This window comes from Mus caroli, chromosome 1, assembly GCF_900094665.2.
Source record: "Mus caroli chromosome 1, CAROLI_EIJ_v1.1, whole genome shotgun sequence".
In the NCBI taxonomy this organism is placed as follows: domain Eukaryota; kingdom Metazoa; phylum Chordata; class Mammalia; order Rodentia; family Muridae; genus Mus; species Mus caroli.
The window spans coordinates 131,947,233-131,968,636 of record NC_034570.1 but is presented as its reverse complement, the minus strand read 5'-3'; the positions used below and the strand labels follow the sequence as shown (position 1 = coordinate 131,968,636).

At 32.9% G+C, this 21,404-nt stretch overlaps 1 protein-coding gene across 5 annotated transcripts in view; it reads right to left on the bottom strand.

Annotated features, from left to right (window-relative positions):
* Kcnt2 (potassium sodium-activated channel subfamily T member 2) overlaps positions 1–21,404 on the bottom strand; it is a 350,913-nt gene that overhangs the window by 232,006 nt on the left and 97,503 nt on the right. For all 5 annotated transcript variants that reach the window (XM_029477031.1, XM_029477035.1, XM_029477039.1 and 2 more), the window contains exons 2-5: positions 15,655–15,734; positions 13,205–13,304; positions 4,988–5,036; positions 2,189–2,248 (exon numbers count right to left, since the gene is read on the bottom strand). In XM_029477031.1, the coding sequence (XP_029332891.1) occupies positions 2,189–2,248; positions 4,988–5,036; positions 13,205–13,304; positions 15,655–15,734 (289 nt within the window). The remainder of the gene's footprint in view (positions 1–2,188; positions 2,249–4,987; positions 5,037–13,204; positions 13,305–15,654; positions 15,735–21,404) is intronic.

Here is a 21,404-nt window from a genome sequence, read left to right as displayed (position 1 = left end):
CCTCCTCCTCCCCCTCCTCCTTCTCCTCCTCCTGCTCCCCCTTCCTCGTCCTCCTCTTCTCCTCCTCTTCCTCCTCCTGCTCCTCCTGCTCCTCCTCCTGCTCCTCCTCCTCCTCCTCCTGCTCCTCTTTGAAACTGATTAAGTTTGTAAGTAGTACTTTATCAAAATGTAGGTTTGAAAGGTAATTTCACCTTGAAACTTGAAAATAAATTGGAAAGGAAACGATTATTCTTCCCAAATTAGGCTCTTGTATACTTACCTTGCTTTTTGAAACACTAAGAAAAATTAGTACTATCTACTCTTACATCTTTTCTGTGTAGCAATTATTATCTGTACTTTCTAAATCCTACAAGGTTATCACCTCTACCTCTCAAATCCTTGGCTCCTACTTTCATGTTCATTCTTTGCATGGGAATTTCCTGACTCCCTTTTTCATCTCTGTGAACATGACCTTAGAGTTTTAATGAATCTTGTAGATCTTAATCCTCATTGTATTTTATTAACCATTCGATTTGGTTACATCTCAAATGGTATCCCACTTCGCAGTTAACCCTCCTCCCACTCCCCATCCCACATCAGCCTTGCCCCTCACCTTTATGAGGGTGCTCCCCCACCCACACTCACTATACTGCCCTACCACTTGAGCATCCACAGGGATATCAAACCTTCCCGGAACCTTCCTATTGCAGTGAGGCAAGGTCATCCATTATTTCATATATATCTCGAGCCATGTAGCCATCCAGGTACACTCCGTGGTTGATGGTCTAGACTCTGGGAGAACTGGGGGTTCTTCTTAACTGTTTCCACATCATGACTCTCTGTCCACCACAATGTACAATCTCCAAAGACAATTCTATTCTATCTAGATCCTATATTGATTTTCCCTTGTATTATATTTTCCACATTCTTCTTACATTGCTCTCAGTCATCTCAATTCAAATAAATTTTTTAAATGGCATTTAATTTCCTTTTTATGATTGATGAAAACCAATCAGATGGTCATTTGTTTATCTCATGTCATCATAATTTTTCATCAGGTACTACAATTGACATAGCTTAAATCTCTCTAATGCTCTCTTTAAAATCTTTTTATTAGGTTGTATTTTTTGTGTATTTGGTAGGTTGCTTGGCTGAGTTGGTTTTGTTATTATTATTGTTGTTTTGTTTTTGTTTTGTTTTTTTGTTCGTTTTTCTCTTTGTTTTTGGATAGAGCCTCATGTAGCTCAGGCTAATTTCAGACTTGCAATGCCTTTGCCGAATACCTTGATTTCTTTGGTCCTTCTGTTTCTATCTTTAATTATAATTTAATTTAATTATAGTGGTGAACAGCCATGCCCAACTTCACTATTGATTTTTTCTACAGCTTGTTTCATTTGTCAACCAAACACATTGTCTTTACTATGAGATGTGTTTTAGAGTTTTGTTACCCAGTGGTTCTAATAATTTCTCTTTCTATGTTGCTTTACAAGGTATCCATATTTTAACCAAATTTAATCATTTGGCATTCTTTTACTTCATATACATATTATTATATGTACTTTGCTAATTAATCATCCCAACATCCACGTCTTTTCACATTGCTTTATTAAAATCACTGATAGAAGGGTTTAGACTATTTTTGAAGACTATTCATCCTAAGACACCACCCACCACACTAATTTTTACTGCTTCATACTTTCTCATTTACATTGTACTTATCTGTATAATGCCTCTAATCATGCCACTTTCTGGATTATACACTCATTGAGAAAAGAGCCATGAAGGGTATAATTGATTAAACAGGAGTCCTTTATAAATATTTGTTAACCTGTGTTACCTAAACTGAACTTCACCAGTAACTAAAATAATTTATTAAAATAACTCCTAAAAATATAATTGTTTTGTACTTTTTTAATAAATTAAGAAAAGAGATTGAGAACAATAAATATGAGGACCATTCCACCGCCTCAATAAAAACATGCCTGTAATGGGTAAGTGAGCACACAGAAATTGGGCAAGCACTTCTAAGACACCAAGGAAAATCCTACCATATTACTCTAGTTTTTTATCACATACTACAGAGGCTCTGAATAATTAAAGCGGTTTAAGAAGAGCTTGCCTTATCCCCAAGTAAGAATAATAAAAAGAAGAAAACTTGGTAAATGCTAGCAGTGAGTTTTACAGTAGAAAACTAATTAGACTCTCTTACCTTATAACTGAGATAACCAAGGAGTATTGTTTCAAATAGACTTATCAATGCCACTGAGACCTAAAAAGTAAATTGTGACCTATGAGAAAATGCAAGGTAAATAAGATATGCTTTCATTATGTGCTAGTAACTGTACACAAATATGTAAGAATTTGTACATATATATGTATATATATACAAATATAGATATGTTCATATGATACATATATGTATAAGTGATACATAGTACATAAACTTCAGTTTGTAGGTGAAGGGACACACATAGTATTTTACTGCCTTCTGTATTATAGTTATTTTTCATATACTCTTAATGAATAATTCTTACTCATTGTCCTAAGAATAAAAATGGGAGTCAAACATTCATACTGACTAAAGTGGGCAAGACACATAAAGATTAGGCTTACACCCATTTGCTTTTCTTAACAACATTATTGCTCAAATCAGTGTTTCCCTTCAGAAAATCAAAAACAACTTTCAAAATTAGTAGACTGAATCATTTTATTTCACCTAGCACAATATGTAATGCTAACGTCTGTGACTTTTCTAAGCATAGACCATTTCAGCAATGCAAGGTGTCGCAGGATTACATAACAACCATGACCAATTGTGATTTTATGGTTGGCAATGCTAGTTTTGTGTTATTTGAACAAACTCCATTCTCTATGTGCTCTACGGCATATAAAATCTCTATAGTTATTGTCAGAAAACATTGGAACAGAAAAATTCATAGAGAAATTCAGAAATTATTCATCAGTGACATGCTTTTTAATTAATTAAATGGGTTAATTACAGTGTTTTCCTTTTGTGATGCTGAGAAGTCGAATGCAATATCTCACACTTTCTTGGCAACTGCTCTACCACTGAACTACATCACACCTCCTTTAGTCCAGTTTTACTATGAAATTTCATTATGTGAAAGCACAATTTCAATAAATGATTTCATATAAAGAGTAAAATACTTGTCCAATTGAATTAAGAAATAGCAAAATTTATTGACAAGACAGCAAACAGTATAGGCTCTATCTGTCATATGGGCTCTAATTTAACTATTTAGTTTTGTCATTGTAGAAAGAGAAAACCTGGACCAATAAGAATAACCATGTTTGAATAAAACTTTATTCATACAAAGAAATGGAGATTAGAATAAAATATGCAAATACAAACAGGAAATGATTTAAATGTCAACTATATTTACTGCATAACTATGGATTAATCTACTTTATAATCAAAAAAAGAAATTTGCAAGTTTTACCTTTGTTTCTTACTATAATAAAACTTTAAAATTTAATTAAACATTAAATATTAACACAATCAAAGGAGATGAATGGCTATCAATCCCAGTAAAATCTATCCATGGATACATTCAACTTATCATTGTTATAATAGAAAGCTAGGAATATTTTGATTTTCTCCACAAATAATCTTATGATTATCTATGATATTTCAAATAGGATATCATTACATGATCTCTGGAAAATTCTAAAATTCTATTTTACATTCTACTCTGAATAGTGTTTAAGTAAAATAAAAGCAATTTTAAATTTAAATAAAATCAAATGTCTATACATGTTAATTTATTCCAGTTTTAGATAAAGAATGATATAGGGGTTACATGAGGCACCCCTATATCATTACTATAACTCAATGAACCTCTAATATTTAGGAAGGTATTTGCTACTAATTATTTCTATATTAATTGACATTGCAATAAAAGTCAATATAAACCATTGGTTCTCAACTTAATAATGCTGCACTTCTGTAATACAGTACATTATGTTGTAGTGATGCCCAACCATAAAATTATTTTCATTCCTTCTTCAAAACTGTACTTTTGTTACTGTTATGAATCATAATATAAATATTTTTTGGAGATAAAGGTTTGCCAAAGGGGTCAGGCCCCACAAGTTGAGAACCACTGAAGTAATTAAAGTCCATTAAACAAAAAAATGAAGTGTGCATATTACTTTTTATTTGTATATACAATCACATTGCATTTTCAAATCACTCACTACTGTAAATAATGTGGAAAGAACCAACATCCAATTTTAGAGTAATCAAACTTCAGATCCAGATATCACTGTACAACAAATAGAAGACAGATAATAAATCATAGTTTTTCCTGCAACCTCTGTGTCTTCTTTATGTTAGTAATTCTACTTTCTTTTTAATTTGCACTTTTAAGAAATATTAGAAAGTTAAAAATCACCTATAGACCACAAATATAAGGGAAAGTGACAGGATCTTACACAAACAATGCTGTTTACCAATTCGGATTAAAAACAAGAATTAAGGCTAGGCAACTGGAGGAACTAACACTGGCTATAATTCAGAGTTGTTTTCCCCTTGTATGAGTTTTCTTGAAATTCTGAGAACCTACAGCATATTTTCTTTCTTTCCTTTCACACAATCATCTGTGTAGTTTCTAAGTTTATACATTTATTATTTAGATTGTGGTAACATTCCTTTAGGGAAGAAGTGCCCACAATTGTGGCCCTTGGCTGCTCTTAAAGCAGATACATGAAACACGCAGTGTTAGGACACTGATTTGCTTGCTTTTTATGTTTTTTTGTTTTCTAACTTCCTATACTCTTAGAAGTCTAATCCAGATTACAAGGAAAGTCTCAAAAGGTAGACTGGAAAAACAAGAGGAAATAAGTCAAGACATTAGCCTAAGATGTGCATTAAGGTATAACATAAGGGAAACACAACTTGAACATCCACTGAACACTTCTCATTAGTGTTTCTTTGTAAAATATAAATGAATACTGAAATATAGGAATAAATAAACATGTACGTAACCTGTAAACCCCATAAAGGTAGACTTCGGTTAACCCAAAATATGTGAGACCTATGGAAAGAAAAATTAAAATTTTAGGATTTTTAAAAAAATATATGAAAAAATCCATTCGTTTAAAAAATTGATTATATTTGAAAGAATTAAAATAACAATTAGTATATAAAAGACAATGATATATAGAAACCAAAATGAGAAATAACAGAACAATATAATAGATTCAGCTTTTTTACTAATAATTATTTCCATTATATATAGACATCGTATTTTACCTTACATTTGTATCTTTGTTACTAGGAAATTAAAAAATAAAAAAAGCCTTTAGTTAGGAAGATATGGTAAGATAAGGAACATTACAAAATTTTTGATCCATTTTCCATTAAAAATTCATTAATGTCTCTTCTGCAAATATAAAGAGTATGTTATTTTTAAAAGTATTTATGTTTAGATCTCTCTATATCTGCCTATGTAATAGTTCACTTTAGTAATTCTATAAAACATTTAAATATATACTATTATGTATGATTATCTATTATGTCCTAATGTATAATAACTGTCTGTAAGATTCTTCTTTAAATGTTATTCTCCCTGATTTTACCATGTTTAAATTCTTCAATGACCACAATAGCAGAGTCACCATACCACTAATTATACATATACTTAATTGAACTGGAATTATTTATAAAAATAAAATCTAATTGAGAAAAGATGAAAATTGTTGCAAATCAATTTCTATGAAATAAAAACAACCCTTTAATAAAAATAAAACCAACATCCTGTGGTTATGAAAAGAAAGATGTCTCATAAAGCATTAAATGTATTTCTACATACTGGGATTTTCTTCTTATAGTATACAGAATAAGAGAATGCTTCCATTTTTGCTTACTTTAAAAACCTTGAAAGACTACAGAATGTCATTATGATGAACATTACTATATAAAGTTTACAATGCCACATCTATCTGGTTAAATAACATCTTCAAATACTCCAATCCAAACCTAGGATTTCTTCAAAGTCTGGTGTCCTTTAACTAGTGCAGATTCCAGGAAGTGGCTTGGAGTCTGTTGTGTTGGCTCCCAGACATCTGCTCCTCTGCATTTTTAAGCAGTTAATTCATTAGTCACTAATTCACTTCAACAGCATCACCCTTGCCTTCAAGTACATGTAGAATTCATAAGTATTAATCTTCACCACACTGACACCTTTATCTAAGATATAGGTTTTATTTTTATTTTTCACTTTGACCCTTTGAGATCTTATTAACTCTAAAAATCTTCAGAAATCAATTAATTTGACTCCTATATCTTTTTAAATTGCAATTACAGTAACCTTTTATTGCAATAAATCTTAGATCAGGTCCCTCTATCATTCATACCTTTTAATTATAACAACTAAAGCCCCTGATATGGAAGTCGTTGATATTTTTTATGTGTGACATAAGCCATTCTTACTCAGGTCCCTTTCAAATGTTTCTTTCCTCATCTCAGTATTCTCTTCAGAATCCTGATCAACCCTGTTAGTTCTCTTCGGCTTTGTCAAGTCTCACGTTGCCCTTGCTACTCAACACGACTGAAATTTCATATTTATTTAAAAACTTATTTAACACTTATTTCCCCCCAAATTATGACATAGATAACATCAAACACTATTCTGTTTTTACTCCCTATTATAAATGCAATACCTCGCTCAGTACACACAGTCTAGTCAGTCAGTATGAATGACAGATGGGGTCAGAAAAGACAAAGATAGAGCTGTGAGTTTACTATCCTTCCCCAAACATTCCTTCTGTGATTTTACTAACATGAGAAATAAGGTACAAACAAAAATATGAGAGAGAAAGGAAAATGTTAGTACTTTATCAGTATTTTTAAAAGATTAGTGTTGGGGTTTGAGTGACAGCTCAGAGGTTAAGAGCACTGGATGCTCCTGATGACCCTGTGGTAATTACAGCAACCACTTGGCAGCTCAGAACTGTCTGTGACTACAGTTACAGGAAATCTGATGTCTCTCTCAGCCTCTGAAGGAACCAAGCACATATGTAGTACACAAACATTCATATAGAAAAAACATCACAGAGAAACTAATAAGGTAAATTTAAGACAGAAATAACAAAATGTATCTCAATCATTTGGTAATAATAAAACAAACTGTTAAGATGAAGACTAAATTATTTTAAAATGTGATTGATAATTATCATATATATAAAAGACATAGTTATATCTATGAAGGGTTTTTTATTAGACTGTGATTTTACCTTGCCAAACCATGGAAAGAGACCATGGACTGTTTAAACTTAACAATTTTAAATTAACATAAGATTTAGAAGCGTTATATCCCATATATTTCATAACATAGATTTATAGATTCATGACAGAATCTATAAATCTTTAATATTGAAAGCAAAATTAATGTTTTTTATTTAATTTAAAATAAAATTCAATAAATATATAGAAATTTTTGTAAGATGCTAGTGGCAAAACTATGAAATATTTAAAAAATGGCTTTGTCATGAACAACAAGAGTAAGTTACAAACATACAAATTCCTAGATAAATCCCCACACAAAGGAGGGATGAAATCAGAAATTATATCTATACCACAGTGATAGACAAAGCTTCATGTCATTGACAGCAACAGCAGAAAGAAAAATCAATAAAAAATATATAAGTAACATTTACTATGTTATTATTTATAAAAGGAAATTAACTGGCATCTATCTGAAAGCCCAACAAGCGATCATCATCAAGATTACAAAGAAAATAACCATGACAGCTTTAATGAACGATGATTACTAATCACATTCATGGATATATGCCATATCTGTGTATCCAGGGAAAATCTGTATGAACTCAACATCAAATAGTAGATAACAATTTTACTATTTAGAACTATAACTAATTGAAACGAAACAAGAGAAAATGATAAAATGCAAATGCAAATAATTTATGCTTAATCCGACTTTGCAAATAGCTCAAGATCATGTATTAAACATTATTAACACAGAAGAAGAGCCATTTCAAACAGTGAAGAAAGAGAGACAATCCAATTAGGAAGTTAATGGCATATAGTACACCGACTTTCCCCAGCATCCTCATACATGAAGGAAAATAGATGCTCACAGTGCCATGACAACCTTGACATTTAAACAGAGTTTCATGGATGCCATATTCTGAAAGTATGTGTGATGCACAAATTAGAGTAACCAGGTCAATATGTTGAGCATAACCATAGCATAAATTACAAAGAAAAAACAGACAGACAAACAAACAAACAAAACTACTGAGCTACAAACAAAACTACAAAGCTACTGATCCATACAATCCTGTACTGTGCACTATCTAAACAAGGCCATTGAATTGAAAAATCATCCAAACCACAACACATAAGAGAAAGTAAATACTTGGTATAGTATAGCAGTGCCCACATTGCTAATGTATACACAATTTAGCACCAATCAGAATATATAGAAGCATACCAGATTCTAGCCTAAATGCTAGAAATGATTTTCAGAGACATAACTTGGAAAAAGTTAGAAATAAGAGCCCTAATTCCAAGTAAGACAAGCAATAATGAAGCATGACAATGATGAACCCAAAGAATTGTCCAAAGGTTTTCATTGTGCTGGCTGTGAGAGTGTCCTTCACTGTGGTCATTCTCCCTTCCTCCCCAAGTCGTGCAGGGTAGAATACAAAAGACCACTCCAACCAGACACTCTACCCAGTCCTGACAAAGTCTGAGAATATGATTGACTCTCATGTAAGATACGTCAGTGAGATTCCAGTAACAGCGGATTTTGTTATATTTCAAGAATGTTTATGTCTGTGTTCCTTCTTCACTCTCTATCCTTTCTATAAATGGGATGCTACAGACAATTTACAGAACATTGCACAAAACAAGGAAAATAGGTTTGTGTTTGTGTATTATATTTAGGTTATGATGTCAACATGTATGTGTGTGCATGTGTGTGTGTATCAGTTTGTGTTGTATTCTTACATAAGAAAAGGTCATCATATTAGGAATATCACTATTAGATATTTTCTTGAAAAATAAAATTTTTGAGATTTTGTGGTATACTTGGTACTGTCTAAATCTACACAGTATTTTCATGGAAAAGGAAGGAAGATTTATATTATAACATTCCTTTCTATATTTGAAAAATATTGAAAATATATTGTCATAGTTCTATTTGTTGTGTGAATAACTTTTATTGTTAAATAGTGATAGTTTTTAAGGTTTGATCACAGTATATATTACACTAGGTCCCAACTTTAAGAACAAATTCAAATATTTGAAAAAATCAAAAAACATTCATATGTGCTTCAGTTTGTCTTCCAGAGACTCCACCAAAACTAAGGGGAGGGGGGCAATAATTTATTTTAGCTCACAATTCAGGGTAGATTTTTATCACAGACATTAAAGATTTGAACCAGCTAGTCATACTAATAATAATACTATGAATAATATTAACACCCCTAAAATAGTAACAATAATAATGATAATCACTTCATTTTCAATAGTCAAAACGAAGATTTTAGATAAAATCTTCTACAGGCCATGAGTAAACTAGTCTCTTTGTCCAATGTACCCATAAATGACCCAAAGCAGTCTCTGGCACTACTGCCATGAAATCCTTAACTACACACCATCTGTATCAACATTTTCAGTATCTATGATGTCAGACATTTGCAGTAAAATTATTTTCCTATCTTTCTATTTATCCATACTGTAGTAGTTTCATAACACTTTAATTCCTGAAAAAGGCTTAAAAATAAAGCAAGGCAGCTCAAAAATATCTGCAGCCTTATCAGGTCAGAGACTATAATTAAATAAATCTCTTTGCTGAATTAGCCTCATTATTTTAAAATAGAGCCTGGACCCATAAAGGCCACTTCTGTTTTTCATTAACCAAGACTGCACTGACAATGGAACTAAACAAAACAGTGTTCTTGAAATGGAGACCTAAGTTAGTTTATTATGGTTTTTAATTACAGTAATCTGGTTTTTCAAATGTATATCCTCTGTAATTATGACTGAATATTCTTAGTACTAGTACACAGAAGTTAATTGTAGGAAACTTTGTTCTCTTAATGTTTCCAAATAATGTAATTTTACTCTGCTGTCATTCACAATGGCTTTTTCCTCTAGAAACATCCTTCACAGATCATTTTAGAATTTTCAGGTTTCTCTAATGTACCTTCTATTCACAAATCACCAAGTTTTATAAACAACTTCCATACTTTATAGAAGGATTATTTTTTTCCCTAGGTATTCATTTTAAAGCTATGTCATTTACATGTCTGTTCATGCACTCATTTAAGAAATGACTACTGTTCACTGTGACAGAGTCTTGGATCCAGGCAATGACCTATGTCTATTCTAATACTCACAGAAAACTCCAAATTAAAGCAACCAAGAAAAATGCATTCAATATTTATAAAAGATACAAAGTCACTAGAGAAAACCACAAATGTTCTGGAAGGCCCTGGGGGGGGGGCATTACCTCCTGGAACCTAATAGCAAACCCAAAGTCATCTAGTCTGAGGAAAGGGGGCAAAGGATGAATAATGAAAGGCGAAGCTACAGGAAAAGCAGGATTTAAGATAGGCAGATGCCATTCAAAGCAGGTGCATAGGAACTAGCTTTACACTTGGCTGGCACAATGATATCACAGGCTCCAAGGCCTGATACTATTACTGATGGGCTTATAGACAGGAGTTCAGCATGGCTGTAGCACAACAAGCTGCTGAGAGATGCAGATATTTATACCCAACTATGGAACTAAGCTAGTGACCCCTGTGGTTGAATTAGGAAAATGTTGGGAGAAACTGAGGAGGAGGGAGACTCCATAGAACAACCAGCAGTCTCAACTAACCTGGATCCCTGAGATCTCCCAGACACTGAGCCACCAACTAGGCAGCATTCACTAGCAGATATGAGGCCACTACTACATATAAAGCAGAGGAGTACCTGATCTGGCCTCTGTGAAAGAAGATGCACCTAGCCCTTGAGAGACTTTTGGCCCCAGAGAGTTGTCAGGTCTGGAGGGGTGAGGGCAGGTCTGGGGTAGGGAGGAGGAATGGATGAGGCACAGTTGGAGGGCAGACCAGGAGGGAGATAGAGACTGGACTGTAAAAAAAATTAAAGAATAATTAATAATAATAACAATAATAATAATAATAATAATAATAATAATAAAAGGAGTAAACCAATAGGGTGCCTTCATAGATTAGCAAGACTGACTAATAGGCTACTGTAGCAGTACTGACGAAGGCATGTAGCCTGTATTATGGAGGTGCACTGAAAAGCAATTGATAGCAGGATAGGTAATAAATGGAGAAATGACAAAACGTTCCCAGGGATTTGCATCTGTTACAGAAAACACTGGGAGTTAAGGGGAACTCTAAAATCTTCTTCAGTCTGAGCCCTGTTCATTTGCATTATCACTTACAGCAGACAAAGCTGTGACTGGAAGAGGATTCTGAACATGTGGAAGAGCAATCCACAGACTGATTGGAATAAGGTAAACTTAGGATGCATTCTGGACAGACAAGTGGAGAATCTGAGTGTACAATGCACTTAGAACATGGAGAAAGAGGCAGTGGTGGCACATGCCTTTAATCCCAGCACTTGGGAGGCAGAGGCAGGTGGATTCCCAAGTTCGAGGCCAGTCTGGTCTACAAAGTGAGTTTCAGGACAGCCAGGGCTACACAGAGAAACCTTGTCTCGAAACAAAACAAAACAAAACAAAACAAAAAAAACAAAAACAAAAAACAAACAAACCCAAAACAAAAACAAAACAAAACAAAAAAAACCCAAAACCCAAAACAAAACAAACAAACAAAAAACAAAGAACATGGAGAAAGAACTGTCTCCAGGAACACTGGAAAACAGGCACAATGAGATTTGTCTTGAAGGTCTTAGCAAATTGAAGCAAACCACGGCTTCTGTACAAGAATGGCATGGTAAATTTAACTATATATTGAAAAAATAATATACACCATGAAATGAATAATCTAATGCTAGAAAATAGCAAGATCCCCCAAACACCTTTTACACAGACAGAGGTTTCTGCAGAAGCTGAATATTCCAATAAGCCTCTTGCTGATTTCACTTACAGTAATATGATTCAGAAAGGCCAAGGATTCACTAATGTGAGTCATCATAATTCAATTTCAAAATAATTATCACACATACTATTATACTAGCCAAACTTCATTCATTCACTTACTTCATATAATCTCCAAGCCTTTAAATAAACTCAAAATCGCCAGGCAGTGGTAACCATGCCTTTAATCCCAGCACTTGGGAGGAAAAGGCAGGAGAATTTCTGAGTTCGAGGCCAGCCTGGTCTACAGAGTGAGTTCCAGGACAGCCTGGGCTATAAAGAGAAACCCTGTCTTGAAAAACCAAAAATAAAATAAAATCAAAATCATACTCACTTTCTAAGCATGCTAGATTATCAAATGTGTTTAAATACATATGTTAAACTCATTTTCTCTTACTTATGTACTTTTGTTTTATCTTAAGGCAAAATTTCACAATTGGTAATAGATGTTAGTTGTCAATTTTAATTTTCTTTTGAATATCATCATAAACTTATGAGGTAATCCAGGAGTCTTGTGTTTTAATGAGACCAAAACTATGCAGGAATGTCATTACACACTCAGGACTCTGCTGTTCCAACAAAGGACACAGTCTAATAGAAAGGCATTGAGTTAGTGGAAATACAAATTAAGCAAAATAAGATTGTAAATGAAAAAAAAAACTAAAATACATCAAAAATTAGTATCACTTTAAGTAAATAAATAAATATGCATAGGCTAAAACCTTGAGAAATTCTTGAGTGTTTCCATTGAAAGGTAATAAATACATTGTAATGGAAAGTGTAAGGAGACTGGCATACTGCAAAGGACATGTAATTCAGTAAGAGAAAGACATTCAACTCTGTGGACACATGAGCCAATTTTCAACTAATATTCACAACATTTTGACTAGCAAATATACATTCATGTAATAGATTTTAGATTATCTTTAGTTAATAATGTATGCACCAAACTTAAAAGAATTTTCTCAAAATCTTATCAGTTCATATAAATGCTTACATCTTAAATATTGAATTCTTATAATAATCTTCAAATTGTAATAATTCAAAAACAATGTATGTAATAATTCAAAAACAATAATTCAAAAACGGTGTATGGGGATCACAGGAAGAAGTCTTACCATTCATTTCCCTGTGACGGTTTCTCAAGCAACACGCGGATAATATATAATAAGCAGCTTAACAATTTGAGGGAAAAGTTGAACAAGCGGATTCTTAGACCTTTAAGCAAACAATAAAAGTTAGGATTCATTTGAATATGGTGCATAAAAGAGAAAGAAAGAATTGTCAAAAATATTATCTTTCAGATCAGCACTTAGAAAGTATTTAGAAAGCACATGTTATAATTTTCTAAACTTACTGAAGTTGTTGGTAGCTGAATTTTAATAACAACATCTCCTAAAATAAAATGTGAATGGCATAGAATCCATGAGCCATAAATGACAGAGAACATTCAACAAGTGAGAGAACTGGGTTTTAAAAGTCAAAAGCCACAAAATTTACATCATGTCAAGGTTGGTTCAAGTCTGTCCATACTTTAATCATTACTTGAAATAACTTTAACTAGCTCCAAAATCAAGTTGCCCCCATCTTGTGCATCATACGTCCTTATGACTCTGAAGCACTTTGTTGATTTGATAAGAGAGAAAACATGTTTCAATAATTACCTGTGATAAATTTTCCTATTATATTTATATTATGACATATATCATCTCTATAATTACAGGTTTATATAATAATTATGTCATCATTTACCATGAGAAGTCATAATAGTTTGTACTGATAAGTACATAAATCGAAAAAAAATTCTCTTTCATACTGAAGTGGGAAAATTGAAGTTCTTAAAAACCAGGTTTAAGGACCACTGGAATCTTAATTTTTTTGAAAATCAAGAGTAACATGCATATACCATACAAAGCACTTAGGTCATGATTGGGAGAAACATGGTGCCTGATGAAAAAGGCTAACGAAGGTCAACTACATTGATTAACAGGAACACTGTCATGCTTATAATCAGTGGTATGTGCTTTGTGTTTCTTGCATAAAATTGTGAGAAGGGCTTTTCTATAATTATTACTTGATGGAATCTTGAATGAAGTGTCACCTTTTTGCACTACTTTTTTGTGGAGTGTATTTATAGCAGTCTTTAACAGTAATTTTTTAACGTGCAATCATTTATTGGTTTCCAAATTGAAGAACTGAGGGATTTTTGTGCTCTAAATTCATCTCTTTCATAAAAATAAAACATTCTGAACCAAGACACCACAAGGTTGAAAGGACTTATTTAACCATATAGCTTACAGTTTCATAAAGAAGGGTCTCCTCTTTAGTCAGGTGAGTATTCAATGATTGTCCTAACCCTGTGATTAATAGCATCATCACTCAGGGGATTTAGCCCCCTTTGTGTAACATCTACTGATGGGGCTTCCCTGTAAATACAGGTAGGAAGGCATTGATCTTCTCAACTTTAATGCTGAAGCTAGTCTACTACTGAGAATATTTTACCACCTCTGTATTTGTCAGGCTCTAGCAGAGCCTCTCAGGAGACAGCTATAACATGTTAAACTTGACACTCACCCATTACTTACTAATGTAAAGTCTTCTTAGAAAGAGCAACACTCATCTTTATACTTCAGGCGACATTTAATATTTATTATTATCAGGACTGATTAGGAAACATTGACAAACAATGACAGTTGAAACAACCTTCACATTTAAAACACTCAATTAAATTGTGAGTGTTATTGTTGTCGTTGTGGTTTAGGGGAAGTTTTGGAGACAAGTCTTTACTCAATAATCCGGGGGTGCTTGGTAGTTACTCTGTTGTGTAAAGTATCCTCAAACTCTCTTTGTTAGCAGAGATGACCATGATATCTTAAAATATATTGTTTTATGAAAGCATATGATGTTTCACCCCAATTATCCTCTCATTTCCTCTCCCACTCCTGACTCACCACTTCTGTTTCCTCAAGAGATCCCCTTCTATTTTCATATCCTGTTTTGTTTCAAAATTCACTGAGATTAATTGGGATTGCAAGTCTGAGTAGGGGTCAAGGGATATTTACTGGAGCATGACCATCACCCAGTGACTACACCACTGAACAAAATGACTTCCCTATGCCCAGCAACCCATAACTGCCAACAGCTACTTATGGAGATACAAGACTTCTGACCCCCACCCCCATGTACCTTTATCCATGACCTTGGCATTTGGTTCCTTCTGCCTCATCATCCTTAGTAAAGAAATTAAACTTGTGCTCTCCTTAAACTAATTTCTTTAATATTTTTCGGGACTCAAATAGGATACACAAGTCTCTACTGGTTCTTGTGAGATCGTGAGACTTAAAATATTGAAGAGACATGTAAACTACTGGATGTAGCATTTTCAGTTTTCTTTTTGTTGTTGTTGTTGTTTTGTTTTGTTTTGTTTTGTTTTGTTTTACATTTACTTCTCAATAAATATTCTCCCTATTTTATTCTATTATGCAGACAACGATTTTTATGAAATATTACGCTGCTGGAATTTTGAGGTAGATTTCTATGCAAAGAGCCAGTGATGGGAACAACTTACTTGATCGCTGGTTTTTTATGAAAAACAGTTTTAATCTCTCTTTAAATGTGTTTTCGTTCATGTAGAATTCAACTTGGACCCTAAAAATATAAAAATAAACCAAATTCAGATATGTTAACTGCATCTTTATTTGATCGAAGTAAATAGAAACTGACTTCCCAGTTCTCCAGATAGATTAAAATAAAAATATTTGAATTAATGTATCCTTTATTTAGAGTGAATTACATACCATAAAAGGAGAGTTTATTTAAATACAGCAGTGTTATTTCAGAAAAAAAACCCTGCTTCCCAATCCTAAAGACAGCTCAATTATCATGCACAGTTAGCATAATTATCTAAATTAGTGATTTAATAATTTACAGAAATAAGTTTTAAGAACATTAGAACTTTTAATATTTAATGTATATTTAAATTGACCCATTAGACAAAGAATCATTTTCCTAATATTTTTCTGCTTTACAAAGGAACTAAATGAATGAAAACATATGAGGCAGGACTTGAATATCAGTTTTATCAAGCCTTTCATTCAACTTATAACCTACCTAAGATCGTCATTCCCTAGCACCTTCCTTGTTTGTTGGCTCGTTTTATCTCATTTTTAAATATCTAGAGAGATCAGCAAAGGGGTTTAAGTCACAAGCAGCAGCCTAAGGTTGCAGATTATTAAGAAGCAACCCCAGTGAGGTACAAAGACACTATGTTTAATCTACCTTGAAATAAAGTTGACAGAACCCCACCTATTGTATCACTACTGACAGAGCAGTGACTTTCTCCCTCATGTATCAGCATGCTCACAACTGTCTCTCTTCTAGAATGCAATTACTATTTAGGATAATCAACCGGATATGCTGTCCTGTGCAGAGTGACAGAATTTCAATGCTTACATGATCAAAATATTCTCAATGTTATCTTAACATCACAAACATTTGAACATATAATCTGCATGCTCTTAATATACTTAACAGCTCATTTTGCTGCTTTGTTATAAAAGACATATGTGGGGGAAAGACTGGGAGAAGAAAATAAGTGACATAGTATGCTATGTGTTACAAGGAATACTACACACTGGACAATTCCACACACTCTCTATTCTGTATATTTAGGGCTCAAGTGTACTTAAGAAAAAAAAAATCAAAATTCTGCTCAGTGAAAGGATATTAGTCATGATAAACCAAATTTTACATAATTTAAAAACCTCTCAATATTCCCTACTTTTCTCTCCTATCTGAAATTATTTCTATCAATAGTTTTTAAGTATTTCTTGTTATCTTATTCTTCACTTTACACATAATAAGAGTAGTGCAGTCAAAATCCAGTTTATATTCACTTGATATTTCTCCAAAATGGGTCATAAAAATTGTAGTGCCTTTGGAGTCTCATGGTGACTGTAGGCAGGCCCGTGTGCATGGTCACTTCCCTACAGATTTACATTCTCACAAAAGCTCATGCAAAGCAAGCAGGCACGAAGCCCAGTTTATATCTTCAAAGTCCATCATTGGCTCTGTTTCCTTCCTTGATCAAATGAAAAGTCAGCTCAATTGAAACAAAGGAACTGTAACACTGATCTTGAGCTTCAATAGTTAAAAATTTGTTATGGATACAAAACAAAATTTGAGGTGACACATGGCTATTATGCAAGTAATTTAGGAAAGGCCATTCTGATTTACTTCCTAGAATTATCAAATTTATAAGAAGGTTCATCCATTCTTCAAATAGTAGCTAGAGCCCGTTATGAATATGAGCTGAGGAACATTTCTTTTTAAATAAGATGAGATCACATAAAAAAAGGTAGCTGGGAGTGTGTGAAGCATGTCACCTCAGAAAAATTGTGAGGTACACAAAGGCTTAACACCAATTGGAAGTTAAAAGTCACAAAAATGATCATGCTTAAAGAACAAGGGAGCCAAAATCGTTTTAATACACATCTTTTAAGTAAAACCAGCTTTTACCAGACATACCTCTGAACAGAGCTATTTCTAGACAACAGTTATGAATCAGAATTACTAACTCTGAAATGGATTTCATTGTATAGTGAAGAGTTCCTTAACAAATGTAAGTGATCCAAAGATGAAATAACAGCTTGACATCCACTCATAGTCCTTTTCTTAGTACAGACGATCTGGCATGTTAATGAGTTGTTCATTGTGTGACTTCCTAATTTCTATCAAATTATGAAATTATATGAAACAAACCTCATAATTATTCTATTTATCTTAGGGGGCGAATATTATACTGTAAAACATGTCCAATATTGAAATATAAATGTATACAAATGTGTCTTAAGGTTGATGACTATGAAAGAGGAAAGTAATGCTTGGAATTTGTTGACTTAGATACAGGGAAAATATAAAACATTGGAAGGGTGAAGGAAACGATTTGTTTTCCTTTCCTATATAGAATGAGTGAGGATGGCAGGAGAGGAAGAGAAGAGGAAAAGAAAGTGGAAGAAGAGGGAAAAGAACTAAAAAGAGGAATGAGGAAGAATAAAGAACAATGTGAAAAAGAAGAAAAAGAGAAATTCACATAAAACACAATAAATTTTCTTTATTAATCACATGACAACTTCTTCGTGGTCAAAGTGAATATAGTGGAGTTAGGATAAACCTTTGGAATTTCTCCAGGTATTTACAGTTCTAGAGACTTGTATTAAGTAAAATTCAGAGATGATCATTACAATATGCTTCATAAATTCAGCTAATACAAATATGATAAAGTAATTCCATTTTGTGGTGTAAAGTTGTCTCCTCTTCTCCCTCTTTCCTCTTCTGACTGTTTGCCTTCCACCCACTCCTCTTCCCTCCCTGCTTCCCTCCCCCTTCCTTCCTCTCCTTGTCTGTGAGCCTATCTCTCTTTTGACCTTCCCTCTAACTTGTTTATCTGAATTTAATTTCGCTAGAAAATGATGTTTTAAATAATGCACAAGGGCAAATCAGCTCACATCATTTCTCAAAATGTCATTGGTATTATAAGCTCTTATCAAAGAAAAAAATTAGACTAAGTTTTTCAACATTTATCCTAACGCATGACAATCTTTATTAGGTAGGGTTCTATTGGAACATTTTTATGTTAGCGGACGATATGAATTGTTTTATTTGAATATATATACTTGTAGTAAAGAACAATTGTGTTGAACTCTCATATGTATTTTATCACTTTAGGTTTATTATTTGGGTTTTTAACCAAAAAATACTTACATTTGGAAACATTCTCTATATTTTTTATTTCTATTTTTCTGGATTTGTAGTTATTAGCTTGACAATTACTTTTGTGTAAAATTAAGTCAAAGATTTTAATATGCTTTTCATATAAAAGTCAGCCCCCAAAATATTCACAGTCATTCTACTGATGACCCTACAGGACTTGCAATCAAAACTCAAATTCTATCAAAATTTATATCAGAAATGGATGGATATTAATTGTTATTAAAACTAAATCTAATCAGTCAAACTTATGGCACATGGTTGCCTTCCTTTAGACTGATTGATTGAATTGTTTTATTCATTAATATTCTAATATCTCTATATGCAATCATCTCGGCTGTCAGGGAAATTTGATTTTGCTTTAGTGTATACTGAAGTGATGGTTTGGGAAATGTCATTATGTACATATTATTATTTTGTTTTGTTATCCTCTTTAAAATTATGTAGTATGTTCAATTAGAAATTCTTCTGTTGTTTCTATATTCCAAAAATTTAGAATTACTGTAGATCTGGGGCAACAGAGTGATTGTATATCTTCCCTAAAGATAATGGACTGTGTAAATTTAGTACTTATTTTTCATTTTCCTCTTATTCTTTAGCTATAGTCCTTGAATTCTGTGTAAAACTCACTCTAGATCTTGCTAAATTATAAATTCCCTGCTTTAATCTTTATGTTCATATTTAATAACTTTAAAGAAGGCCTTATATTAACAACACAAAAAGTAATTTTGATCCAGGATATAAATGCAGAAACATTATTGTGCTTCTTTCTTTGTTTTAAAAAATATGAATCCTTGTAAATAAATTTCCATCAAGGAAATATACTTGCTACTAGTAAAATATCTGATTTGTAGTAGAGTGGCAACAAAGAATATTCAGTTCAATTACATAGTCTATTTTATGAAAGACTATTTTTACAAATTTAGTTTGGTTAAGACTTATATGCTATATACTCAAAAGAAAATAAGCAGTTATCAAAATCAATAGTACATCCATGTGTTAAATTTGTGGGAGGAAGTAACTTCATCTACAGAAAGTAATATTATTCTTCAATAATAATCCTGATGCTACTTGCTTGACATTCTGTATGTAGTACTCCTTGAGTAACACCTTCATTATTGTACTCCCGGGAAACAAATACCTTGGGATGACTCTCTGGATCCTTAGGTTGTAATAGACAGGATCTATAGATGCATTTTAGACCCAATGTCAACTTACTTAAAAGGAATTTTATACACAAAGTTAATCTGTGTACGTAACAATGAGGTATATAGCTCTCAGTGCAGCTATCTATTCTAAGAACTTTTCATTGATGTGGTTTTGTTTTCTGTTTGTTTTTTTTTTTTTGTTGGGTTTGTTTTGTTTTGTTTTGTTTTGGTTGTTGAACTATTATAACACTACACCTGGTCCTTATCTTCTGAGAAGCAAATATTCAATATTTGTAGCAAAATGTTCTCTCTCGGCTCATCACAGAAAACACTGAATTAAGTTTATGCTTATGAAAATGTCACCTTTCCCAACAGACTTACATAATCTACATTTACCTCTATTCATTTTACAAACATGTTTCTGAATTAAATTGTGATACCTCTGCCAACAAAAGATACACTGATCACCCTGTTCCCAGTACTTTAGAGAATTGTTGCAGATATATTTGGTCAAATTAGGGTAAAATGATTCTGGACTAGAAAGAGCCATTGATCTAGTATGAGTTGTGTCTTCATAAAAAGAAGAGATAAACCACAAAACAGCAAATGAATCTGGGAGAAGATGTTCAGGTGAAGGCTAAGGGGGGATTGAAGTTCTACCCCACAATTCATTCACATTGAAAAGTCTATATCTAAAACACTGTATGCAGTGCACTGTGGGGTATTGTCGAATATTTGTCATGTTTCTTTCAGGAGTTGCTTTTACATTGCTGAATCACAAGAAAACACCTTAATACATACTGCTAGCAAAGGAAAAGAAAAAAGTTTAAATTCAAGGTACAGTTTCTACTGCTTTTGCTTTGTGCTGAAGTAGATAAATCATCTGTCAAATCGATTTGTGTGGATTCTGATACTGTAAGGCGTTGTGTTAAAGGAAGAAGTTCTGAACTGCTTGTCAGTTAAAAAATGACTTCCAATATAGGCATGGCTTGATGAGAGACCAAGAGCTCCACTGATAGGCAACACTTGGAGATTTCTTGAATTACTTGCAGTTACCTAAGTGTGTAGTTTCCCTAGCAAAAACCTCAGCAATTCATCAGACAAGACTTCTGTTTGACATGTCACCATTTACAGACTTCATTTGATGGACCTACACTCTGAACTTCTCCATTTTAATCAAAATAATCACATTTTAACAACTTCAATTTGATTTAATATAACATGGAAAACAACAGATGGAGAATTTAGAAGTAGGTCCTAAGACATATCTTGTAAATCTTAGAGAATAAGACGTCATGCCTCCTCATCCGCCATAATTAAAGGTATGAGGAGATAAAAGAATAGAAGTTCACAAAATTTCCACCTTAGATTGCAATACAGATTTCCCTGGAATATAATCAAT